The sequence below is a fragment of the Artemia sp. Qi Xiang Cuo genome, chromosome 16, assembly GCF_049724085.1.
Source record: "Artemia sp. Qi Xiang Cuo chromosome 16, ASM4972408v1, whole genome shotgun sequence".
Taxonomy (NCBI): domain Eukaryota; kingdom Metazoa; phylum Arthropoda; class Branchiopoda; order Anostraca; family Artemiidae; genus Artemia; species Artemia sp. Qi Xiang Cuo.
In genome coordinates this window covers 1,215,410-1,242,623 of record NC_142809.1, presented here as the reverse complement: position 1 = coordinate 1,242,623, position 27,214 = coordinate 1,215,410, and the positions used below count along the sequence as shown (strand labels likewise).

The 27,214-nt window shown below is 35.9% G+C and overlaps 2 protein-coding genes across 3 annotated transcripts in view; both read left to right on the top strand.

Moving 5' to 3' along the window:
• Nucleotides 1-39: 39 nt before the first annotated feature.
• On the top strand, nucleotides 40-25,037 carry LOC148942465 (uncharacterized). The gene is made up of 5 exons (XM_089102716.1): nucleotides 40-235; nucleotides 1,146-1,346; nucleotides 2,277-2,477; nucleotides 3,543-3,683; nucleotides 24,954-25,037. Exons 1-5 carry the CDS (start codon nucleotides 56-58, stop codon nucleotides 25,035-25,037), a joined length of 807 nt encoding a protein of 268 aa, XP_088958842.1. The 5' UTR covers nucleotides 40-55.
• Nucleotides 24,746-27,214, top strand: part of LOC148942464 (vacuolar protein sorting-associated protein 33B-like) — a 26,795-nt gene continuing 24,326 nt past the window's right edge. For both annotated transcript variants that reach the window (XM_089102482.1, XM_089102481.1), the window contains exon 1: nucleotides 24,746-24,801. The gene's annotated coding sequence lies outside the window, so the exon portion shown is untranslated. The remainder of the gene's footprint in view (nucleotides 24,802-27,214) is intronic.

Here is a 27,214-nt window from a genome sequence, read left to right as displayed (position 1 = left end):
CCTTCTTAATAATTTAATAAACTTTTACTTTCAGAGGAGATATGCTAACCCATCTATGCTCCGCATACAAGACGGTGAAGTCGCCGGCCCTTCAAGAGGAACAGTCATCAAATATTCTGGCCCTGTCATGACCACCAATCAAGAGAATCCCTACCCTTCCATGTCAATGCCACAACAAGCCTCAACCCCCCGTCAAGCGATGTCCGAACCTATCATGCAAGCTGCTGATCTTAATGTAAGTTTAAATTATATTATTATTTCTCACTAAAGATTTTACTTTTACTTTCAGAACTCCGTAATGAAGCCCGAAGTCAAGTATGATTTGGTATATTAATTTGAAACTTTCAGAAATTGTTAAGGAGACGAAACATGAAAAAGGGAATTTTATAAAGTATAGTGGCTTTTACAATAAAATCATATGACCATACATTTCGCTGGTTCAATAAAATGTAATCTTGTAGTTTGATTGTGAAAAATAGTTAATTGAAGCTATGTTTAAATTCCACGTTAATATAAAATCAAAAACATGGAAATTGTTGTGTAAATGCATATTTCAAAGAAATAATAGCCTTCTTAATAATTTAATAAACTTCCACTTTCAGAACTCCGTATAAGTTGTTAGTACTAGTAGTATTGTCATATTTTTGCAAGCCTTTCTTACTACTCGCAAGAAAAATTTCTCGCCTTTTAAGATACTGAGCCATAGTTAGTTGAAACTGTGCATAAATATCGTAATTTTTAGTCTAATTGTGTGGCTACTAAAGGAACAATGAGCATTTTTTCTTATTTTTTGTGTTTTCGCAAGAAAAAGGCTAGCCTTTAACATACTTAGCCGTTGTGTGTGTAAGTTTTTGTGTGTGTGTGTAATTTTTTTTGTCTGTGCAAGTTTTTTTGTCTGTGTAAGTTTTTGTGTGTGTAAATTTTGTGTGTGTGTGTAAGTGTTTTTTTTTGCGTGTGTAAGTTTTTGTACCTAATTCTCTGGTTCAGCGAAATGTAATATCATAGTTTGATTGTGAAAAATAGCTAATTGGAGCTATGTTTAAATTCTTCATTAATATAAAATCAAAACATGAAAATTACTGTCTAAATGCATATTTCAAAGAAATAATAGCCTTCTTAATAATTTAATAAACTTTTACTTTCAGAGGAGATATGCTAACCCATCTATGCTCCGCATACAAGACGGTGAAGTCGCCGGCCCTTCAAGAGGAACAGTCATCAAATATTCTGGCCCTATCATGACCACCAATCAAGAGAATCCCTACCCTTCCATGTCAATGCCACAACAAGCCTCAAGCCCCCGTCAAGCGATGTCCGAACCTATCATGCAAGCTACTGATCTTAATGTAAGTTTAAATTTTATTATTATTTCTCACTAAAGATTTTACTTTTACTTTCAGAACTCCGTAATGAAGCCCGAAGTCAAGTATGATTTGGTATATTAATTTGAAGCTTTCAGGAATTGTTAAGGAGACGAAACATGAAAAAGGGAGTTTTATAAAGTATAGTGGCTTTTACAATAAAATCATATGACCATACATTTCTCTGGTTCAATAAAATGTAATCTTGTAGTTTGATTGTGAAAAATAGTTAATTGAAGCTATGTTTAAATTCTACGTTAATATAAAATCAAAAACATGGAAATTGTTGTAAATGCATATTTCAAAGAAATAATAGCCTTCTTAATAATCTAATAAACTTCCACTTTCAGAACTCCGTATAAGTTGTTAGTACTAGTAGTATTATCATATTTTTGCAAGCCTTTCTTACTACTCGCAAGAAAAATACCTCGCATTTTAAGATACTTAGCCGTAGTTAGTTGAAACTGTGCATAAATACCATAATTTTTAGTCTAATTGTGTGGCTACTAAAGGAACAATGAGCATTTTTTCTGATTTTTTTGTGTTTTCGCAAGAAAATAGCTAGCCTTTAACATACTTAGCCGTTGTGTGTGTAAGTTTTTGTGTGTGTGTGTAAGTTTTTGTGTGTGTGTGTAATTTTTTTTGTCTGTGTAAGTTTTTTTGTCTGTGTAAGTTTTTGTGTGTGTAAATTTTGTGTGTGTGCGTGTAAGTTTTTTTTTTGCGTGTGTAAGTTTTTGTACCTAATTCTCTGGTTCAGCGAAATGTAATATCATAGTTTGATTTTGAAAAAAAGCTAATTGGAGCTATGTTTAAATTCTTCATTAATATAAAATCAAAACATAAAAATTACTGTGTAAATGCATATTTCAAAGAAATAATAGCCTTCTTAATAATTTAATAAACTTTTACTTTCAGAGGAGATATGCTAACCCATCTATGCTCCGCATACAGGACGGTGAAGTCGCCGGCCCTTCAAGAGGAACAGTCATCAAATATTCTGGCCCTATCATGACCACCAATCAAGAGAATCCCTACCCTTCCATGTCAATGCCACAACAAGCCTCAACCCCCCGTCAAGCGATGTCCGAACCTATCATGCAAGCTGCTGATCTTAATGTAAGTTTAAATTTTATTATTATTTCTCACTAAAGATTTTACTTTTACTTTCAGAACTCCGTAATGAAGCCCGAAGTCAAGTATGATTTGGTATATTAATTTGAAGCTTTCAGGAATTGTTAAGGAGACGAAACATGAAAAAGGGAATTTTATAAAGTATAGTGGCTTTTACAATAAAATCATATGACCATACATTTCTCTTGTTCAATAAAATGTGATCTTGTAGTTTGATTGTGAAAAATAGTTAATTGAAGCTATATTTAAATTCTTCGTTAATATAAAATCAATAACATGGAAATTATTGTGTAAATGCATATTTCAAAGAAATGATAACCTTCTTAATAATTTAATAAACTTCCACTTTCAGAACCCTGTATAAGTTGTTAGTACTAGTAGTATTATCATATTTTTGCAAGTCTTTCTTACTACTCGCAAGAAAAATATCTCGCCTTTTAAGATACTTAGCCGTAGTTAGTTGAAACTGTGCATAAATATCGTAATTTTTAGTCTAATTGTGTGGCTACTAAAGGAACAATGAGTATTTTTTCTGATTTTTTGTGTTCTCGCAAGAAAATAGCTAGCTTTTAAGATACTTAGCCGTTGTGGGTGTAAGTTCTTGTGTGTGTGTGTAATTTTTTGTTTGTTTGTTTAATTTTTTTGTATGATTAAGTTTTTTTGTCTGTTTCATTTTTTGTGTGTTTAAATTTTGTGTTCTTGTTTAAGTTTTTTTTTTGCGTGTTTAATTTTTTTTGCGTGTAAGTTTTTTTTTGTGTTTTAGTTTTTTTTGTGTAAGTTTTTTTTGTGTGTGTGTGTAAGTTTTTACTGTATTTAGTTGCCCAAAGAGCGATAAATTCATCTAAAATTTTAATAGTGTCGTTATTTTTAGTTCAACTACTACTACTACTACTACAACTCACCACTGCACCAGAACTCTAGTTTTTTGTAAGAAAGATATTGTAAATACATTTTTTGGTTCGAAAATAAACTATTCTCGTAAAATCTGAACTAATACAGGTTTTTGACCGTAAACTCTAGTATTTGATCGTGGTGTTCTCAATCTTTTAGGATGTATGGACCGAGTGGGAGCTCACGGAAAGTGAGGAGCTTCTTTTGTGGAAACCCGAGATTGAAAGTACAGATGATGATGATGACGTGCTAGAAGTTCATTATACAGATGATGGACTATCATATACATCTGAGGACTTGGTACGGGGGGGGGCCTTCGGGCCGAGTCTGTGTCGAGGATGACGAGCGGTTATATGATGACATGTCCCCTTTGATCGTTATAACGACAAATGATGAAGATGGTGTTCAATTACTTAAACCAGAGGTTGAATGTATTCCACCCCTTCTGTGTAATATAGCAATGCTGGAAGATAGTGATAGCGATGTAGAAATAATTGAATCTGACATTATATATTTAAAAACTGTTATAAATATTGATCTGTCGAATAAATAAAAATTAGAAGAATGAATTTATTGAAATAGCATGGTTAAAAACGGAAATGTTGATTTCTTAAGAAAAAAAATTACACAGCTAACTTCTATGAAATTTTTTTGTCTTTGATAGAAAACTTGGCTGTGGACTGAGAACACTAAGGGCTGATCTAATCAATCTGAACTATTCATGTACAAAAGTCTCTGCTGGTATCCTTACTCTATGCATATCGAGAATGAGAAAATTAATATAGCATAAACAGATTCATTGTATGATTATGGTATAAAACTTATCAAGCATATCAAAAATGAGATTTATAGTAAAATGGTATATGAGATCACTTCCACCATGGTTTCCGTTGTTTAAAATCCTTTTCGTAGAATAAGCTCTTATGTTGTCTCTTAAAGGGACACTTTTTCTCTTCTCTTGGAGTATAATCATCATAATAATCCGAGTTATATCTTGCACTATACACATTTTTCTTTGGGTTTTCACTGCTGTCTTTTACGCTATGGAGAAAGCCCTCTTTTACCAGTCTCTTCTTTTTATCTTCCTTTTCTATCATATCAATCCTTCTTTTATCTGAGCTTACTTGCAATCGGTATAAATTTCTCTCCATGTCACATATAATTTTTCTTCTCGTTTCCTCCTGAGTCTTCTCATTTTTCTCTGCCTCTAAACAGTCTAAACATTCAGTAGGCTCATGTGAATACTCAAAATCATGAAAATGCCCTTTACAAATAGAACAGTTGCAATAAAAGGATATTTCTAACTCAACTTGTTCACTCATGTTATTACACTGCTTACTGAAAACTTAGTGGATTCTATTCACAGACTAATAAAACTATAGCAAAAATCCTTTCCTTATATTCACTCCACCGCTAATATGTAAGCAAGCCCTCTGATTGGCTGAGAAGGAAACACGTGATCTAACTGTTTCCCGGAAACTCATAACATTTGGGGCGAACAACAAATATTGGAAACACGCGATCTAACTGTTTCCCGGAAACTCATAACATCTGCCTCGAACAACAACTTGAAGGAAGTGTCATTAACTTTGCCCGGAAACAATAACAACATTGACCTTGGCAATCGCTGAGAGCGTGCCAAAAACAACAAAAACAACATTGACCCCACTAACCACGTGTTCTCCCTAATGACTCTATCGCATGTTCAAAACAACATTGACCTTGGCATTCGCTGAGAGCGTGTCCAAAACAACAACAACAACATTGACCCCATTAACCACGTGTTCTCCCTGATGACTCTATTACGTGCCCAAAACACACCTGGAGAAAAAGGTCATTGACCCTGTCCTCTTTAAATTATGTAAAAAAGTTGTAGGTGGCAGCAGGGGTGGGCAATGGGACCTCCTGAGGCATCTCTACTTTCATGATTATTTTCCAGACAACAAAATTAAAAATCTGCTTACCTCATTAAGGACCAATTATTTATCCACGTGGGTCTGTTACGTGCAGTTTGATAAGCCGAAGATATTACCCCCCCCCCCCAGTTTTCAGCAAGCAAAATTCAGAACAAATCAAAACTTTTGTGGCTTTTTCAAAACTATCATAGATCCAAGCAGTTCGAATCCTTTGTTAACACCCGATACTGTGACGTCATTCTATGAAGGAAGAAATTTTTTTAAAAAGGGACACTTTGTAATCCTCCAAATTTCAAATATTCTGCCACTTCACGGCATATTGAGTCACTTGAAAGACGGAAACTGACAATCCTTAATCCCAAGATTAAAGTTAAAAAAACTAAATTTTGAGCTATGAGACGCTGGAAACTAGAGTAAAGGGATGGAATAACCAAAAGAATTACAAATTACGGCTAAATAAACCGTAAGCCGTAAAAAAAAAATAAGATTTGTAAAGGCGAAGTTTTTGCTGTGAGCCATCTCAAATAAATTATCAAACTATGCTGCATGAAATCAAAAGGACTGTTGCAAGTGGGAGATTAAGCTATTTAAGAAAATCTTGTGAAATTCCTTGCAGCTCATGCCCCCATCCTCTTTAAATTCACCACTGCCTCCTCTATAGTAAGTATTTAATTCCATTTTCTGGTAAAAAAAAAAAAATTCACACCGGCGTGTTTTTCATTTTCGACATGCCATCGATAAATTGGCGTGGTGTTGGGGTCTACTCACGGACCATGCATTATATTTTTGAAGGTTTTCCGCCCATAATGTTTTAGCACATTTAACATTTAGAAAAACCATCTTTTTCCATTCCCCTTGATTTGGAAGTCCATCCTTAATTCCCCAACACATTAGCACTGATCAAGTCGGAATTTCTAGAGTTAGACATTCAACTTTGAGAACTACTCCATATCAACTTGTATTTGATCTGAATCAGTAGCTGATTTGAGTCCTTGTTTCTCCAATTCTGGAAATATATCTATTAACTGTTTTGAAGATTGGGACTCAATTAGTTTCCTAATATATTTTACTCTTGCAAATTGAAAATCCTTGTATTCTTGTAGCTAAAAATAAAAGGCACGCAATGACCCCGCTCTGGCCTGTTATGAAAAACAAAACCTTTTGATTTTATAAGGAATAATATAGGTTCAATTTATTATAAAATTCAGTTTTTTTCATGGTTTTACCCTAAATTCCACATATGCGATATTATTTCCCGGCGGAAATCGCAAACAAATTAGACAATTTATTAGACACACTAGACAATTTATTAGCATCCGATATGGCAAAAGACAGCAAAAGACTATAAATGGCAAAAAAATTGAGCTTTTTTTTAGATATCCTAGGGCAAGACCTAGATCTCGTCATATTAGTGTATGGCACTGGGATACTTTAAAATTGTTCGTAATTATCACATTTAAGAATATCTTTAAGTGAGAAATCAAAGAGTATATTCCCTGTTTTTTCTTTTTGACTTCTGTTCTTGCTTAGAAATAAATTGACTTCTCAAAAGTGCCACTGCTAGAATCAAACTGCCCCATGCTAGTCTAGATATTTAGCTGCTATGCCCAGTGAAGGCCTTTTTGTGCAGAACCCTGGCTATACTGCACAAAATGAAACAAAGTGGCCTATATTTTTCAAATCAGGCCTAGCCATCTAAATTGACCTACTAATCTTAGCTTCAACTCCGGCTTCTTCTGATGCTTTAACCCATGCCTTAATTACAAAAATACTATTCTTATGGTCTTTATCAGCCTTAGAGTATAACATTCAGTAATTTCTAACTGACCAAATAAGATTTTCAATATCCATTTTGACTTTGCCCAGCATGATACGATTTATTGATCAAAGTTATCGGAGAGGTTGATATTCATAAACTTGTACGACATTTTGAAAAAATCAGATAGATTTTAAACAAAATTCGCACACAGCTGTGATATTCACATATCTGGCGGAATAATTGTGTTTGCATGCGAATAAATCATTATGTGGGAACCTTGGGTTATTTTTTTTAGCCTATATTCCTGTGCTTGAAATTCCATCTTCAAGTTCACAAAATGTTTTTTTTCTAAATGGAAAAGCTATATAGAGCTTTAAAAATATAAAATAAACTTAATTTTATGATTAATTAATCAAAAAAATTTTTGCACAAAAAAAGTTTTTCAAAAAAAAAGAAAAAGAAAAGAACTCCATTAAACCAAAAATGAACAAAAATAGAATCCAATAATCTACCAAGCACACAACTACCACCAATCAGTATCAATAAATAAATAAAACCCAAAATAAATAGAAATTAAAATAAGTCAAACTCAAAACAAGCAGAAATTAATCTGAGTAGGGTTCTAAACCCTATACTTTCTAAAAACCAGAATATAATTTGTAATTCGCTGAAAAAATTCTTTTAAATGTTTTCACTTTTATAACTTTAAGAAATCAAAAACTAATTGGGATTTTAAGGAATAAATACCAGCATATATATATTAAACTAACAATGCACAATTTTTTCAGTAAATACATTTAGTTTTTGTTTCAGTAAAGTACAAATTATATTCTGGCTTTTAAAAAGCATAGAGTTTGGATGCCACCTTGATAGAATACTGTCTCTGCTTTAAATTAAAAAAAAAATTAACTTTTTGGCAATCCTGCTTTCAATAAAAAATTCTAAATATTATCATTTAAATATAATACCTCCCTAACCCTCTTTCTCTCTGGATACCACCTTGATAAAAATGTAAACGTCTCAACGTCGGTCCTGTCTACTCTCTGTAAACGAGGAACACCTATTTGTAACTTTTATCTTGAAAACGGTTCCATATTTTCTTCGAATTTTTTTATGGTCAATTCTGTATACTAAAAAAAATATCTAAAGGAGGCCCCAAAACGCATATTTAAAATTATTATAAATGATAACTCGTTTGAACAAGATGAAATTGTTGTCCAGTCACCTGAACCATCAATATTGACAAGACCGGACATGCGACAGCGATAATCAAAACGAGTCCAGGACGAAATTATTTTGTCTTGAGACAAAAAATAAAATCTGTTCTAAATAGCAACTGTAAAAAAAAAAAATCCTTAAAACCCTTAAGATATTCGAAAAGTTTATGAGTCTGCCACGTTAACTTCAAAAAATTAAACTTTATTAAAAATAACTAAGTTTTAAATGCTGAATGTGTCGTAGCAAGGAATCCATATTTTTTGTGATTAATTTTGGATTACAATAAAAAATCCCTATCGAACGACCGAAAAATAACGCAAATTTACTATTATTAAAAATGATATTTCGTTTGCAACACAAAGGCTTAGAACATGGCTGCGAAGCCAGATATAAACCAAATCTGGAATGTGGTTTTTAATGTGAGAAAAAATTTGCCCCTTAAATTTTGTCCGTTAAATTATCCCTTCATATTTGAAGCACCATCAAAGCTTCCCCAGCTATGTTTTAGGCTAGAAATCAGTTTTACATAAGTTTTGCAAGCTAATGTTGAAGTTAATCAATAGATTAGGCTACATATTAGTTGGTCTCCCCCAGGCAATTCAGCGTGTCCCCAGGTGGTGATAGGGGAACGCCCTGCAGATATGTAGGGTACCTCCACAGGGTGTACCTTGTCCCTGGGGATCCATAGTAGAAACTGGGGCACCCTCACCCGGGGTTATAAATACAGGCGGAGGAGGAAGAAGACCCCTCATATGTACACTGAAAAGGGCCCGCTGGTTTGTCCGAAAGTCCCAGGAGTTACAAACCTTCTCCCAATAATGAGTTAAATTGCATGGTGATGCAGAACACCATCGCGGGAGGATCCTCAATAGGAGGACAACTGCGGCAGGGCGTAAGATCCAGGTCAATGGACAACGGCCTCTGCAAACGGCTGCCTGGACCCTTTCAGGGTACTTGCAAGACTGGGGACCTTGCGGCCAACTCTATTCCTATTTGAAGAGTGGTGCCCCTCGAGGAAATTACAGCCAAGTAAACAACACAGCATTCTCACGGGATTCTGACTAATGGACAATTCTTCTGGACTTGGTATGTTTTGATGGGCGTTTTCGGGCTTAAAAACCTCTTCCTATCCAATTTATCTATTATGGCCTGCCTCCCTGTAGTAGCATAATATTTGTAGGCATGAATATATAATGAGTCGGATGTAACAGGCATGAGATTGTCTGTGCAGGATTTCGACTCTTGTTGATAGAAGAGCATTGTCAAGTGCCGAAAACCATGTTGTAACCAAGATGGGCTCTGGATTGCACAAAGCCCCCATTCATGGAGGTCCCAAGGACTTCTTGCTGTCCGGTTCTAAGTCGGCTTAAGCATTTCGGTGTAGACTTGAGAAGATATATGATCCCCGTCCTGCACTCGTATCATGGATCATTGCTTTTCCTGAGGCGAAAATAATTTCAATGATTTAAAAAACATGAAAATTGGAACTTGGAATGTTACGACGTTAAAAAATGACTATCGTATCGAAATTTTGACTGACAAATTCAGACGATTCGAACTGGATTTATTAGCAGTTTCAGAAACTCATATCCCAGGGGTAGGAAGTATGAAATTAGGCGATATAGAATTTGTTTACTCAGGCAGGAAGGATGGGGTACATAGACAGTGAGTAGGGCTCATGATGAATAAGGAAGCTGCTACGTCTTGTTTAGGCTGAGAAGATATTAATAATAGGATACTAATTGCTCATTCTATGACCACAAAGTCCAGTGTATCAGTCATAGTAGTATATGCCCCTGTAGAACCAACTGACGGAGATACTAGTGACTCAGATGAATTTTACGTACAGTTACAGGGGCAAATAGACAGGGTCTCAGGTAGGAATATGGTGTTTTTATTAGGAGATTTTAACGCCCAGGTTACAGAAACAGGAATAGATTGTATCCTAGCCTAGTTAAATTTGGTGTAGGAAAAGAAAACAGTAATGGATACAGACATTTGCAATTTTGTAGGTATAACAATCTAGTTATAACCAATACGGTGTCTGGTCATAAAATGGCTCGTAAGTTAACATGGTATTCACGTGATGGTAAGACAGCAAACCTTATTGATTATGTTATTTTAAACCGAAGACGGGCAGGATCAATACAAGATACTAGGGTATATAGGAGTACCGTTATTGGTGTTAAAAGTAAAGATTACCATCTATTAGTGTCAAGGGTTAATATAAAGCTGAAATATCGGAAGGGTACCTACCTCCCGGGAAGCTATGATGCTGGTAGACTCCAGGATAAGAATTTTAGAGACACTTTCCAGGAACAGTTGAATACTAAACTTAAGAGTTTAAAATTTTATAATGTGGAAGATGGTTGGAATAATTTTAGAAAAATAATTTATGAATTTGCTGAAGGTGTCTTAGGGAAGAAAGCTAGAACTGCAGCTAAGAACATTAGTGAAAAAGCTTTATGTTTGATAGAAAGGAGAAAGGACTTGTACAAGCATTACCTTAGTGATAGATCATATGAAAACAAAAGCAATTTAAAGAAAGGTAAGAAAGTATTAAAATATGAACTAAGGAGATGTGAAGTGGAGGCCATGGATAAAATTACCGAGGATCTGGAAGATGCAGCTAGACGGCATAATAGTAAAATATTGTACTGACATGTTAACAAATTGAGAGGGAGTAGTCAATCCGGACTTGGCCATGTTAAGGATAGGAATGGGGCCACATTTAGCTATAAGGAAAAAACTAAAGAGAGATGGGCTGAACATTTTGAAAATTTGCTTAACCGAGATAGAGTTGAAGGAACAGATATAGAAGAAAATGAAAAAAGTTTGTGATACGTTGGATGTGAAGTTAGATTTATTTTGTGAGGAGGAATTAGCGACGGTACAAAAAGGACTAAAAAAATAATAAGGCTCCTGGTGTCGATAGGGTGGTAAATGAGTTGCTTAAATATGGTGGCTCTGAGGTTAGAAATAAGTTAATGAAGATTATGAATATGATTTTTGAAAAAGGGGAAGTACCTAAGGATTTTAGGAAAACCTTTATTAAGCCACTTTATAAGAGAGGTGATAAGAGTGAGTGTGGTAATTATCGAGGGATTAGTCTGGTCTCTGTAAGTAGTAAATTACTTAGTAATATGATACTTTTAGAGACTTAGAGATGACGTAGACAAAGCTTTAAGAAAAGAACAGTGCGGTTTTAGAAAACGTAAATGTGTCGACCAAATTTTTACTCTTAGGTTAATGATTGAGAAGTGCGTAGGGTTTTTAAATATATGCAGGGCCAAGGCAGAATCAAAGTTGTCATTTTTATTTTCAAATCTCAGGGACTTATCTGTTGAAATCTTGTGTTCACGCAAACGTTCACCAAGTTGTTGATGTGTCCTACCAATTTATAAATTCCCCCATGAACACGGGACTCTGTAGACACCACTACCCAGTACATGGTCAGTTTTATCTTTTCCCAAGTTGAAAAATGTTCAACGTTTTGTTCACTTTTAAAAGAACAGAGAGATTGTGTTAATTTAAAATTTCTCAATGTTTATCGCTAAGTTTTGAAATGTATGGTAAAGTGGTGAAAGTTTTTTCTCAAATGCCGGAATAACTGAATCAAGGGCGAAGTGCTCCCTATTTTCTTGTTTTATCTTTTTTAATCGTCTATTTATGATATTTTCAATAAGGTTTATTGGGTAGCCATTGCAGACGAGCAAAATTATTGCAAGGCAAAACATTCTTGCTCATTCTCTTTGTTAAATCCTTTCTTCATTGATTTCGGCTTATTCTTTCATTCACTGTCTGTTCACTTCTTGTCGAGTAAACTCCAAAAGGTTAGATTTTTGTTGTTCTTTTCTTATCTTGTTTTCTTTTTTGTTTAGCACTGAGGACGAATTGGTGGAGGTTTTGTCGAAACATTTGCTTGTTCTTCGCCTTCATGTTTGGTCACTGGCTGATAAAATCCTCGTTTTCTCATCCTTTTTAGATTTTATTTTTCATTTATTATTTCCTTTCATCTCTTAGCTTCATATGTCGTATAAAAATCTTAATCGGAATTGTTAGGGGAAATGATGGGTGTTGGGGGAGGGGGTGATTCTCCCTCTGATTACTTTCGACCATTAAGAAGGGCAATAGCCCTCTCAATTTCCAATCGAAAGAGCCCCTTTTGAAGATTCTACAACAACACTTTTTATATGACATTATATGCCCCCAGGGCATAACTTACAACCTTAGCCCTGAGGGTTTTTGGGGGCTGTCATACTCAAAAACATAATTTCTGGACCCTTTAACTGCGTTCAACAAAATTGGTATACCAAAATGTTGATCGGAAGAGTTTGGAGAAATGATGGGTATGGGAGGGGGGATTTTCCCTCCGCCCGCATTTGACTATTAATAAGTGCACTAGCCCTCTCAATTCCCAAGTTAATAAGTCCTTTTTGAGTTTTATACAACAACGCTGGCAAAGACCTAATTTCCCGAACTTTCAACTACGTTTAACAAAATGTCTATCTCAAAATTTTGATTGGATGTGTTTTGGGAAATGGTAGGCTTGAGAGGAGCGTTAGTTGGTCTCCAATCACTTTCGATTTTCAAATAGGGCACTAGCGCTTTCAATTTCCAATTGAATGAACCCTTTTTGAAGTTTCTAAGATAAAGCTTTCTATAATACCTTATACGGCCCCTGGGCATAACTTACAACCCTTGCGCTAAGGACTGTGGGAAGAGTGTCATCCTTAGATACATAATTTCCGGAATTTTCAACAACGTTGAACAAAATGGCTATCTGAAATTTTTATTGGAAATTTTAGGGGAAATGGTGGGCGTGGGAGGGTTGTCAGTTTTCTTCGGATCACTTTTGACTATTAAAAAGAGCGCTAGAGGTTCGAAGTTTCTATTACAACGCTCTATAAGAACTATATATGCCTCCCTGGTATAACTTACCACCCTTGCACTGAGGGGTGTTTGTGAGGGGAGGGGGGGGGGTAATCATCCTCAAAGACAAAATATCCAGAACTTTCATCTACTTTGAAAAAATGGCTATCTCAAAATTTTGATTGGATGTGTTTGGGGAAATGGTGGGCGTGAGAGGGAGATTAGCTACCATCCAATCAGTTTCAACTAGCCTATTAAAAACGGCACTATCCCTTTCAATTTCCAATTGAATGAGCCTTTTTTGAAGTTTCTACGACAAAATTTTCTGTAAGAAATCTTATATACCCCCTGGGCAAAGCTTGCAACCTCAGTCCTGAGGGCTCTGGGGGGAGTGCCATGCTCAAAGACCTAATTTCCAGAACTTTCATCTACATTGAACAAAATAGCTATCTCAAAAATTTTTATTGGATGTGTTTGGGTAAATGGTGAGCTTGAGAGGGGGGCTTGTTGCCCTCCAGTCAATTTCGACTATTAAAAAGGGCACTATCCCTTTCAGTTTCCAATCGAATGAGCCTTTTTGAAGTCTCTATAAAAATGCCTTCAATAAAAACGTTATATGCTGCCAGGGTATAACTTACAACCCTTACCCTGAGGGGCTTGGGGGGTGTTTCATCCTCAAAATCGTAATTTCCAGAACTTCCAACTACATTGAAGAAAATGGCTATCTCAAAATTTTAATTGAATCTGTTTGGGGAAATGGTGGGCGTGAAAGGGGCTTCGTTTCTCTCCATTCACTTTCAACTATTCAAATAGACACTAGCCCTTTAAATTTCTAATCGAATGAGCCCTTTTTGAAGTTTCTACGACAACACTTTCTATAAAAACCCAACATGCCCTCTGGGTATAACTTACAACCTACCACCAATCAGTATCAATAAATAAATAAAACCCACAATAAATAGAAATTAAAATAAGTCAAACTCAAAACAAGCAGAAATTAATCTGAGTAGGTTTCTACACCCTATGCTTTCTAAAAGCCAGAATACAATTTGTAATTCACTGAAAAAATACTTTTAAATGTTTTCACTTTTATAACTTTAGGAAATCAAAAATTAATTAGGACTTTAAGGAATAAATATCAGCATATATATATTAAAATAACAATGTATATTTTTTTCAGTCAATTCATTTGATATTTGTTTCCAGTAAAGTACAAATTATATTCTGGCTTTTAAAAAGCAAAGGGTTTTGGATACCACCTTGATAGAATACTGTCTCTGCTTTAAATTTAAAAAAAATTCCTTTTTGGCATTCCTGCTTTCAGTAAAAAATTCTAAATATTATCATTTAAATATAATACCTACCTAACCCTCTCCCCCTCTGGATACCACCTTGATAAAAATGTAAAAGTCTCAATGTCGGTCCTGTCTACTCTCTGTAAACGAGGAATACCTATTTGTAACTTTTATCAAAACGGTTCTATATTTTCTTTGAATTTTTTTTATGGTCAATTCTGTATAATAAAAAAAATATCTAAAGAATAACAACCCCAAAACGCAAATTTAAAATTATTAGAAATAATAACTCGTTTGAACAAGATGAAATTGTTGCCTAGTCACCTGAACCATCAATGTTGACAAGACCGGACACACGACAGCGATAATCAAAACGAGTCCAGGACGAAATTATTTTGTCTTGAGACAAAAAATAAAATCTGTTCTAAATAGTAATTGTAAAAAAAATCCTTAAAACCCTTAAGATATTGGAACAGTTTATGAATCTGCCACGTGAACTTCAAAAAATTAAACTATATTAAAAATAACTAAGTTTTAAATGTTCGTGGCAAGGAATCCCTATTTTTTATGATTAATTTTGGATTACAATAAAAAATCTCTTTAGGACGACCGAAGAAAAAAACGCAAATTTACTATTATTAAAAATGATATTTCGTTTGCAACACAAAGACTTAGAACATGGCTGCAAAGCCAGATATAAACCAAAATCTGGAATGTGGTTTTTAATATGAGAAAAAATTTGCCCCTTAAATTTTGTCCGTTAAATTATCCCTTCATATTTGAAGAACCATCAAAGCTTCCCCAGCTATGTTTTAGGCTAGATATTAGTTTTACATTAGTTTTGCAAGCTAAGGTTGAAGTGAATCAGTGAATTAGGCTACATATTAGTTGGCCTCCCCCAGGCCATTCAGCGTGTCCCCAGGTGGCGATAGGGGAACGCCCTGCAGATATGTAGGGTACCTCCACAGGAGGCACGGACCAAGGGGGTACCTTGTCCTAGGGGGTCCATAGTAGAAACGGGGGCACCCTCGCCCGGGGTCATAAATACAGTCGGAGGAGGAAGAAGGCCCCTGAAATGTACACTCAAAAGGGCCCGCTGGTTTGTACAAAAATCCCAGGAGTTACAAACCTTCTCCCAATAATGGGTTAAATTGCATGGTGATGCAGAACACCATTGCGGGAGGATCCTCAATAGGAGGACAAATGCGGCAGGGCGTAAGATCCAGGTCAATGGACAACGGCCTCTGCAAACGGCTGCCTGGATTCTTTCGGGGTACTTGCAAGACTGGGGACCTGGCGGTCAACTCTATTCCTATTTGAGGAGTGGCGCCCCTCGAGGAAATTTCTGCCTAGTAAACGACATAGCATTCGCACGGGATTCTGACTAATGGATAATTCTTCTGGGCTTGATATGTTTTGACGGGCGTTTTCGGGCTGAAAAACCTCTTCCTAGCTAATTTATCTATTATGGGCTGCCTCCCCAATGTAGCATAATATTTGTAGGTATGAATACATAATGAGTAGGATGTAATAGGCAAGAGATTGTTTGTGCAGGATTTCGACTCGTGTTGATAGAAGAGGATCACCAAGTGCGGAAAACCATGTTGTGAACAAGATGGGCCCTGGATTGCACAAAGCCCACATTCATGGAGGTCCCAGGGACTTCTTGCTGTCCGGTTCTAAGTCGGCTTAAGCACTTCGGTGTAGACTTGAGAAGATATATGATCCCCGTCCTTCACTGGTATCCAGGATCATTGCTTTTCCTGAGGTGAAAATAATTTCAATGATTTAAAGAACATGAAAATTGGAACTTGGAATGTTACGACTATAAAAAATGACTATAGTATCGAAATTTTGACTGACGAATTCAGATGATTCGAACTGGATTTATTATCAGTTTCAGAAACTCATATCCCAGGGGTAGGAAGCAAGAAATTAGGCGATATAGAATTTGTTTACTCAGGCAGGAAGGATGGGGTACATAGACAGTGAGTAGGGCTCATGATGAATAAGGAAGCTGCTAAGTATTATTTAGGCTGGGAAGGTATTAATAATAGGATACTAATTACTCATTCTATGACTACAAAGTCCAGGGTACCAGTTATAGTAGTGTAAGCCCCTGTAGAACCGACTGACGGAGATACTAGTGACTCAGATGAATTATACTTACAGTAACAGAAGCAAATAGACAGGGTCCCAGGTAGAAATATGATCTTTTTACTGGGAGATTTTAACGCCCAGGTTGGTAGAAACAGGAATAGATGGTATCCTAGCCTAGGTAAATTTGGTGTAGCAAAAGAAAACAGTAATGGATACAGACTTTTGCAATTTTTTGGGTATAACAATCTAGTTATATCCAATACGGTGTCTGATCATAAAATGGCGCGTAAGTTAACATAGTATTCACGTGATGGTAAGACAGCAAACCTTATTGATTATGTTATTGTAAACCGAAGACTGGCAGAATAAATACAAGATACTAGGGTATATAGGAGTACCGTTATTGGTGTTAAAAGTAAAGATCACCATCTAGTAGTGTAAAGGGTTAAGTTAAAGCTGAAATATCGGAAGAGTAACTACCTCCCGAGAAGTTATGATGTTGGTACACTCCAGGATAAGAATTTGAGAGACAGTTTCCAGGAACAATTGAATAGTAAACTTGAGAGTTTAAAATTTGATAATGTGGAAGAAGGTTGGAATAATTTTAGAAAAATAATTTATGATGTTGCTGAAGGTGTCTTAGGGAATAAAGCTACAACTGCAGCTAAGAATATTAGTGAAAAAGCTTTTTGTTTGATAGAAAGGAGAAAGGACTCTCTTTGGTAAATCCCTATTTCATTGATTTCGGCTTGGTCTTTCATTCAGTGTCTGTTCACATTTTGTCGAGTAAACTCCAAAATGTTAGGTTTTTGATGTTTCTTTCTTTTTTTTTGTTTTTCTCATTTGTGTAGCACTGAGGACGACTTTGTGAAGGTCCTTGTCGAAATATGTGCTTGTTCTTGGCCTTCATGTTTTGCCACTGTTTGACAAAATCCACGTTTTCTAACCGTTTTTTCATTTATTTTTCATTTATTATTTCCTTTCCTCTCTTAGCTTCATATGTCATGTATAGTCAGTGTGGTCTTAGAATGTATTTATATTGACATGGCAATTTTGTTCAACGTAATTGAAAGGTCTGGAAATTATGTCTTTGAGGATGATAACCCTCCCCCCATAGCCCTCATGACAAGGGTCATAAGTTATGCTCTTGGGGCATATAACGTTTTTATAAAAAGGTTTGTGGTAAAAGCTTCAAAAAAGGCTCATTCGATTGAAAATTGAGAGGACTAGTGCATTTTTATTAGTCAAAAGTAATCAAAGGGCAAATGTCTCCCTCCACGCTTATCATTTCCCCAAACACTTCCAAACAAAATTTTGATATATCCATTTTGTTAAGCCTATCAAAAAAGGTCTGGAAATTATGTCTTTAATGATAAGAAATCCCCCAACCCCTCTGGGGGAGGGTTTTAGGTTGTGCCCTGGGGACGTATAGGGTTCTTATAGAAAGTGTGGTCATATAAACTTCAAAGGGGGCTCATTGGATTGGTAATCAGACGTCCTAGTGCTCTTTTTAAGTGTCAAAGGATCAGAGAGCAGCTACCCTCCTACCTCTACACACACGTCATATTGTCCCAAAATTCGTCAAATATAAAAATTTTGAGATAACAATCTATAAAACTGAGGACCAAAGGTTTTTGAAAACTCAGGCACTTCTCAATTATTAACCTAAGAGTAAAAATTTGGTCGATTTGGACGGCGGTAGGCCATTTACAGTAGATATTAAAGTTGCCTCCTCAAAAAGAATAAGATGTGTAGGGTTTTTAAATATATGCAGGGCCTAGGCAGAATCAAAGTTGTCATTTTTATTTTCAAATCTCAGGGACTTATCTATTGAAATCTTGTGTTCATGCAAACGTTCACCAAGTTGTTGATGTATCCCACCAATTTAAAATTCCCCCATGAACACGGGACTCTGTAGACACCACTACCCAGTACATGGTCAGTTTTATCTTTTCCAAAGTTGATAAAATGTTCAACGCTTTGTTCACTTTTGAAAGAACAGAGAGATTGTGTTCATTTAAAATTTTTCCAAGTTTATCGCTAAGTTTTGAAATGTATGGTAAAGTGGTGAAAGTTTTTTTCTCAATTGCCGGAATAACTGAATCAAGGGGGAAGTGCTCCCTATTTTCTTGTTTTATCTTGTTTAATCGTTTATTTATGATATTTTCAATAAGGTTTAGTGGGTAGCCATTGCAGACGAGCAAAAGTATTGCAAGGCAAAACATTCTTGCTCATTCTCTTTGTTAAATCCTTTTTTCATTGATTTCGGCTTATTCTTTCATTCACTGTCTGTTCGCATCTTGTCGAGTAAACTCCAAAAGGTTAGATTTTTGTTGTTCTTTTCTTATCTTGTTTTTCTTTTTTGTTTAGCACTGAGGACGACTTGGCGGAGGTTCTTGTCGAAATATTTGCTTGTTCTTCGCCTTCAAGTATGGCCACTGGCTGATAAAATCCTCGTTTTCTCACCCTTTTTAGATTTTATTTTTCATTTATTATTTCCTTTCCTCTCTTAGCTTCATATGTCGTATAAAAATGTTAATGGGAATTGTTAGGGGAAATGATGGGCGTTGGGGGGGGGGGCGATTCTCCCTTTGATTAATTTCGACTATTAACAAGGGCAATACACCTCTCAACTTCCAATCGAAAGAGCCCCTTTTGAAGATTCTACGACAACACTTTTTATATGACATTATATACCCCTAGGACATAACTTACAACCTTAGCCCTGAGGGTTATTGGGGGCTGTCATACTCAAAAACATAATTTTCGGACTCTTCAACTACGTTCAACAAAATTGGTATATCAAAATGTTGATCGGAAGAGTTTGGAGAAATGATGGATATGGGAGGGGGGATTTTCCCTTTGACCGCATTTGACTATTAATAAGTGCACTAGCCCTCTCAATTCCCAAGTTAATAAGTCCTTTTTGAGTTTTCTACAACAACGCTGGCAAAGACCTAATTTCCAGAACTTTCATCTATGTTTAAGAAAATGTCTATCTCAAAATTTTGATTGGATGTATTTGAGGAAATGGTAGGCTTGAGAGGGGCGTTAGTTGCCCTCCAATCACTTTCGATTTTCAAATAGGGCACTAGCGCTTTCAATTTCCAATTGAATGAACCCTTTTTGAAGTTTCTAAGATAAAGCTTTCTATAAAATCTTATATATCTCCAGGGTATAACTTACAACCCTTGCGCTGAGGGCTGTGGGAAGAGTGTCATCCTTAGATACATAATTTCCGGACTTTTAAACAACGTTGAACAAAATGGCTATGTCAAAATTTTTATTGGAAATTTTAGGTGAATTGGTGGGTGTGGGAGGGTTGCTAGTTTTCCTTGGATCACTTTTGACTATTAAAAAGAGCACTAGCGGTTCGAAGTTTCTATTACAACGCTCTATAAGAGCCATATATGCCCCCATGGCATAACTTACAACCATTGTACTGAGGGGTGTGTATGAGGGGGGGGGGGGGTGATCATCCTCAAAGACATAATATCCAGAACTTTAATCTACGTTGAAAAAATGGCTATCTCAAAATTTTGATTGGATGCGTTTGGGGAAATGGTGGGCGTGAGAGGGAGGTCAGTTGCCCTCCAATCACTTTCAACTAGCCTATTAAAAAGGGCAATATCCCTTTCAATTTTCAATTGAATCAGCCTTTTTTGAAGTTTCTACGAAAAAATTTTCTGTAAAAAATCTTATATGGCCCCCGGGCAAAGCTTACAACCTCAGTCCTGAGGGCTCTGGGGGAAGTGCCATCCTCAAAGACCTTACTTCCAGAACTTTCATCTACGTTTAACAAAATGGCCATCTCAAAATTTTGATTGGATGTGCTTGGGGAAATGGTGAGCTTGAGAGGGGGGCTAGTTGCCCTCCAATCACTTTCGACTATTAAAAAGAGCACTAGTCCTTTCAATTTCCAATCGAATGAGCCTTTTTGGATTCTCTATGAAAATGCCTTCTATAAAAACCTTATATATCCCGGGGTATAACTTACAAACCTTGCCCTGAGGAGTTTTGGGGGTTTGTCATCCTCAAAATCATAATTTCCAGAGTTTTCAATTGCGTTGAACAAAATGGTCATCTCAAAATTTTAATTGAATGTGTTTGGGGAAATGGTGGGCGTAAGAGGGGCTCAGTTGCTCTCCATTCACTTTCGACTATTCAAATAGGCACTAGCCCTTTAAATTTCCAATCAAACGAGCCCTTTTTGCAGTTTCTACAACAACACTTTCAATAAAAACCAAACATGCCCCCAGAGTATAACTTACAACTCTTTCCCTGAAGGCTCTGACTGGGTGGTCATCCTATAAGACCTAACTTCCAGAGCTTTTAACTATGTTGAAGGAATGAATATCTCAAAATTTTGATTGGATGTGTTTGGGGAAATGTTGTGCTTGAGAGGGGGGTTAATTTCCCTCCAATTACTTTCAACTATTAATAAGGGCACTAGTAATTTCAATTTACAATCGAATGAGTTCTTTTAGAAGTTTTAAGACAACGCTTTATATAAAAACCTCATATGCCACCAGGGCTGTGGGGGGGGGGGGGTCATTCTTAAAGACCTAATTTCCCAATCTTTCTACGACGTTGAACAAAATGGCTATTTAAAAAATTTTATTGTACATTTTTGGGGAAATGGTGGGCGCGAGAGGGGGGTTAGTTGCTCTCCATTCACTTTCGACAATTAAAAGGGATAGCCTTTTAAATTTCCAATCAAATGAGCCATTTTTGAAGTTTATAAGACAGCACTTTCAATAAAAACCTTACATGTCCCCAGGGTATAACTTACAACCCTTGCCCTGAGGGCTCTGAGGGGGCTGTCATCCTAAAGACCTAATTTCCAGAGCTTTTAACTACGTTTAACAAAATGAATATATCAAAATTTTGATTGGATGTGTTTGAGGAAATAGTGGATGTGAGAAGGGGGTTAGTTGCCCTCCAATTACTTTCAACTATTCAAATAGGCACTAGCCCTACAAATTTCCAATCAAATGAGCCCTTTTTGCAGTTTCTACAACAACACTTTCTATAAAAACCCAACATGCCCCCAGGATATAACTTATAACTCTTTCCCTTTCCAGTTGGTTGCCTGGTAATACGAGCTAGACTCTCAGCCGGGCATACCCATATTGTAGTTGTATTTAGTTTATAAATAAAAGAACCCGAACCTGAACCCTGAAGGCTCTGAGGGGGTTGTCATCCTATAAGACCTAACTTCAAGAGCTTTTAACTATGTTGAAGGAACTAATATCTCAAAATTTTGATTGGATGTGTTTGGGGAAATGGTGTGCTTGAGAGGGGGGTTAATTTCCCTCCTATTACTTTCAGCTATTAAGAAGGGCACGAGTAATTTCAATTTACAATCGAATGAGTTCTTTTTGAAGTTTTAAGACAACGCTTTATATAAAAACCTCATATGCCACCAGGGCTGTGGGGGGGGGGTCATTCTTAAAGACCTAATTTCCCAATCTTTCTACGACATTGAACAAAATGGCTATCTAAAAAATTTTATTGTATATTTTTGGGGAAATACTGGGTGCGAGAGGGGGGTTAGTTGCTTTCCATTCACTTTCGACAATTAAAAAGGATACTAGCCCTTTAAAATTCCAATCAAATGAGCCATTTTTGAAGTTTATAAGACAGCACTTTAAATAAAAGCCTTACATGTCCCCAGGGTATAACTCACAACCCTTGCCCTGAGGGCTCTGAGGGGACTGTCATCCTAAAGACCGAATTTTCAGAGCTTTTAACTACGTTTAACAAAATGAATATCTCAAAATTTTGATTGGATGTGTTTGGAGAAATGGTGGATGGGAGAAGGGGGTTAGTTGCCCTCCAATTACTTTCAACTATTACAAAGCACAGTAGGCCTTTCAATTTTCAATCGATTGAGCCCTTTTTGAAGATTTACGACCACGCTTTCTATAAAAAACCTCATATGCACCCAGGGCATAACTTAAAACCCTTGCCTTGAGGGCTGTGGGGGGTCGTCATCCTCAAAGAACTAGTTTCCAGAAATTTCTACAACGTAGAAAAGAATATACATCTAAAAATTTTGATTGTATTTGTTTGTGAAAATGGTGGGCGTGAGATGGGGGTTAGTTGCCCTCCAATTACTTTCGACTATTAAAAAGGCCACTGGCCATTTGAATTTCCAATGGAATGAGCCCTTTTTGAAGTTTCTACGACAACGTTTTCTATAAAAAAATCTTTTATGTCCCCAGGGCATAACTTACAACCCTTGCCCTGAGGGCTGCGGGGGGGGGGGGTAAGTCATCCTTAAAGACCTAATTTCCAAAACTTCCAACGACATTGAACAAAATGGCTATCTAAAAATTTTGATTGAATGTGTTTGGGGAAAAGTGGTTGTGAGAGGAGGGTTAGTTGCCCTCCAAATACTTTTGCCTATTAAAAAGGGCATTAGCCCTTTGAATTTCCAATCGAATACGCCCTTTTTCAAGTTTCAACGACAAAGCTTTCAATAAAAACCTTGTATGCACTGAGGGTATAACTTATAACCCTTAACCTGAGGGCTCTGAGGGGGCTTTCATTCTCAAAGACCTAATTTCCAGAACTTTCAACTACGTTGAACAAAATAGCTATATCAAAAATTTTGATTGGAAAAATTTGATTAAAAAGGGCACAAGCCCTTTGAATTTTCAATCGAATGCGCCCTTTTTCAAGTTTATGCGACAAAGCTTTCAATAAAACCTTATATGCTCCCAGGGTCTAGCTTATAGCCCTTGCCCTGAGGGCTCTGAGGAATTATCATCCTCAAAGACCTAATTTCTAGAACTTTCAACTACGTTGGACCAAATAGCTATCTCAAAATTTTGATTTGATGTGTTTGGATAAATGGTGGGCGTGGAAGGGGTGTTAGTGTTGCCTTCTAATCATTTTTAACTATTAAAAAGAACACTAGCCATTTCAATTTCCAATCGGATGAGTCCCTTTTGAAGTTGTTACGACACCGCTTTCTATGAAAATCATATATGCCCCAGGGCATAACTTGTAACCCTTGCCCCGAGAGCTTTGGAGGGGCGGGGGTTGTCAACCTCAAATACCTCATTTTCAGAACTCTCAACTACATTGAACAAAATAGCAATCTCAAAATTTTGATTGGATGTGTTTGGGGAAAAGGTGGGCTTGAGACGGGGTTAGTTGCCCTCCAATCGCTTTCGACTATTAAAAAGGGCACTAGCCCTGTGAATTTTCAGTCGAATGAGCCTTTTTTTAAGTTTTATACGACAACGCTTTATATAAAAGACTTATATGTCCCCAGGGCATAACTTACAACCCTTGCCCTGAGTGGGAGGAGGACAGCGGGAGAGTGTCCTCCTCAAAAACATAATTAATATGTGGAAATCAACTATGCTGAAGAAAATGGCTATCTCAAAATTTTGATTGGATATGTTTGGGGAAATGGCGTGGAAGGGGTGTTAGTTGCCTTCCAATCACTTTCGACTATTAAAAAGGGCACTAGTCCCTCGAATTTCCAATCGAATGAGCCCTTTTCGAAGTTTCTACGACAACTCCTTCTATACAAAGTGCCCTCGTCTAACCCCAATAAATAATACATCGTGCCAACAGCGCGATTGCACTGCCTATAATATAGGTGAGGCCCTTCAGAACTTGAAAGCATGGTCCGTGATTTCTCCCTAAAGTCCAAAACGCATTTCATACCCCCCAGAGCCATAGCGAGTACCTACAAAACGATCAGTTTACTATCAAATGCTAAACTATATGAATATTTTAAAATACTAGGGATGACCATTGACCCCCTTACCCCAAACCCCAACACTCTTACAGAAATAACGCTTTCCCCTAACCTACATCCATCGATATTAAGAAGGGAGTTTGCCTTAGTTTCCCCTTTTCTTTTAAACTGTCCTTTATTCTATTTTTTTATGGTTTTTATCTCATCCTTTAAAACGATTTTTTTGCAAATTGTAACATTATTAATAAGATTTTTTCTGACTTTTATAAATCAGTGGTAGATTCAGAAGTTTAATTTAATTAAAATGAAAATTTCGGAGAGAAAAAATACTGGAAACCAATTGTTTCAATATTAGGGGCGTTTTTTCACTCATCAATGTGCTAAGATCTTACATCTTTTGTCAGAAAACGCTTAAAAGTGAAATATTTGAACAAAAAGATCTTACATCTTCGATCATTTTTGTGAGTAGATCATCAAAGGGGCAACTTATTCGAAAAGCCGACACGTTGTTAAATTGATTTTGTTATTCAAGTACAGAGTGAGTATTTCCCTGATCTAAATTATTCATTATTGTTTTTTTAGATTATGAGATTTGGAAAAAAAAAATTGGGTTGATAACTAGGGTGATCACTAGGCTGGTCAAAATCTTTTGGTGTATAGTTAAACCTTTATTAGCCTATTTTTCTTCAGTTTCTTGGTAAATGTGGAGCAGTTTATATTATTGACGTACGAATAAGGGGAAAACACTATTTGAAGCCTTTTTTATGCTCCTGAATATAATAATTGCTTGGTATAAATTTACAACTATTGTAATGGGTTTGTTTCTCTTAGGCCTACCCTATCTCTCAGTAGGCTATTCAGTTTGAGATTGCTGCATCACAACTCCATAATTCTTACTCACTTACTCTAATTGGTAAAATTCTACTTTAGCTACTTTTGGCTATCTTGGAATGGGGTTAGGTTAGGAAAATGAAACTTTCAGGGATAGGTCTACAGGCTAAAGTATGTCCCGGGATGGCATTTTGAAGTAACTACTTCTACTCCTCCCTCTAGAGTGTCCTGAAATTTGCTTACATGACAGGTCAATACCCATTGAAATTTTGACAAAACAACATTTTACCTTAATTTTTAGTTATCAGTTTCTTTTTCTCTGGCTTTAGCTCTGAAAATGCAATTTCAGTTATTTGAGCAGAATTTTTGTGCCATATCAATGTTTATTCCCAAAATGTAGGAAATGTATTTGCCTATCTTTAAAACGTTAGAAATTAGAAGTTGTGAAGCTGAAAACAATTTTGTTATACTTCATTTAAGCAGAAGATCTATTTTGCAAGGTGTCACTTCTATAACACAGATTTTCAAAAGTCATCAAAGGTAAGGACCCACAAAAGAGAGAAAAAGTAGTGGTAGGTACTTCAAAATATCTTCCTGGGATAAATTTTAGTCTGTAGACACATCCTTTAAAATTCTAATTTCCTAACCTAACCCCTTCCTAAGATATTCAAAAGTAACTAAAGTAGAATTTTACCCTCTAATTCTAAAGGCTACCATAATAAAGTGGCTCCTGGTCTGAACAGACCAGGGATGGCCAAATGCCTATCTAGCTTTCCATACTCATTATTTGCTCAAAACACTTGATGGACAAACCAATAATTTATTGTTAGGGTGTTGATTGACTATTTTGGCAGTATATAATATAAATAGTAATAAAATAAACTGATATAGAACAATACAGCTTACTGCCCTGATCCAGTCCCAGTCACCAAACAACTGCCTTCACTGAGATTCCATTAAAAACTAACTCAATCCTATGAGGTCTTCATTCAATTTCACATTGCATGGCTCCTTTAAGGTTCTCATATAATTTCAATGCTGACAATTCTTCTCCTTTTGGATTTCATGACCTGAACATACTTTGGTACTTATGTATTAAACTTACTCTTTTGGAAACCAATCACAAAAAAAAACACTCATTCTAAAGACTGCTATATAGTAACGCAATGCAAAGCATGGTTTTCATTGTATTAACAATATTTGAACTGTTGTTTTTTGGGGTTTAGGGGGAGAAAAGGTACCTATCCTAGGTTAGGTTAGATTATGTACCTCCCCCCCCCCGAATGTGCAAATATATAGCCCAAATTTTTTTCTAAACTATTATATATTCATACTATGTTATTTTATTTCATTAGCAATAACCAAACTTGACTTCTTTAGCAGTATTTAAAGAATATGTTTAATACATAAGGACTCATACTTCATTACACTGTGACTAATGATTAGGAGACATGTTAAGAAAACAATTCTTACTTTATAATATGTATAATTATCCTAGTTAACATATTATCCAAGGAGAGAAACTTTATCCTTAAATATTTCCTTTTTTTCCTTCATTTTCCAACTTGAAGGAAAAATTACAATTTTTGCCATGCTTTCAAGAAAATGTTTATTTGTTCTGTAATTTCTGCTATAAATTTTTGTTAGTTCTTATTATTGACTTACAAATAAAGTGAACATACTACTCAATGCCTTTTTTATGCTCTTTACAAATATAATAATCATTTTTGTCAGAAATGATTAATTTTCTTGAAAGCATGGCAAAAATTGTATTATTTTCTTTTAAGTTGAAAAAGAGGAAAGATTTGAGGATAAAGGTTCTCCCCTTGGATAATAGCCTATGTTAACTAGGATCATTATACATATTATAAAGTAAGAATTATTTTTTTAACATGTCTCTTTATCATTGGTCACAGCTGTACAGCTGTACCAGTTGCTTTACTTGTAAACTCAGTTTTGAGCCCTTTGAGACCCTCAAAGATGATACCTTTTTCTTTGATATTTGGCTATTTAAAAGGGTTAAAAACAACACTTCTTGCTTCATTATATGCAGAGTAATTGTATTTAACACATTGCAACCACAGCTCCATTATACTTACCCTTCCCCCTCCCCCTCATGT

What these genes read in the sequence shown, in the direction of transcription:
- LOC148942465 (XM_089102716.1), top strand. Translation starts at nt 56, where the DNA reads ATGCTCCGCATACAAGACGGTGAAGTCGCCGGCCCTTCAAGAGGAACA. An exon ending in TGCAAGCTACTGATCTTAAT is followed by an intron (nt 1,347 to 2,276) that starts GTAAGTTTAAAT and finishes TTTTACTTTCAG; the next exon opens with AGGAGATATGCTAACCCATC. An exon ending in CATATACATCTGAGGACTTG is followed by an intron (nt 3,684 to 24,953) that starts GTACGGGGGGGG and finishes ATTTTTCTTCAG; the next exon opens with TTTCTTGGTAAATGTGGAGC.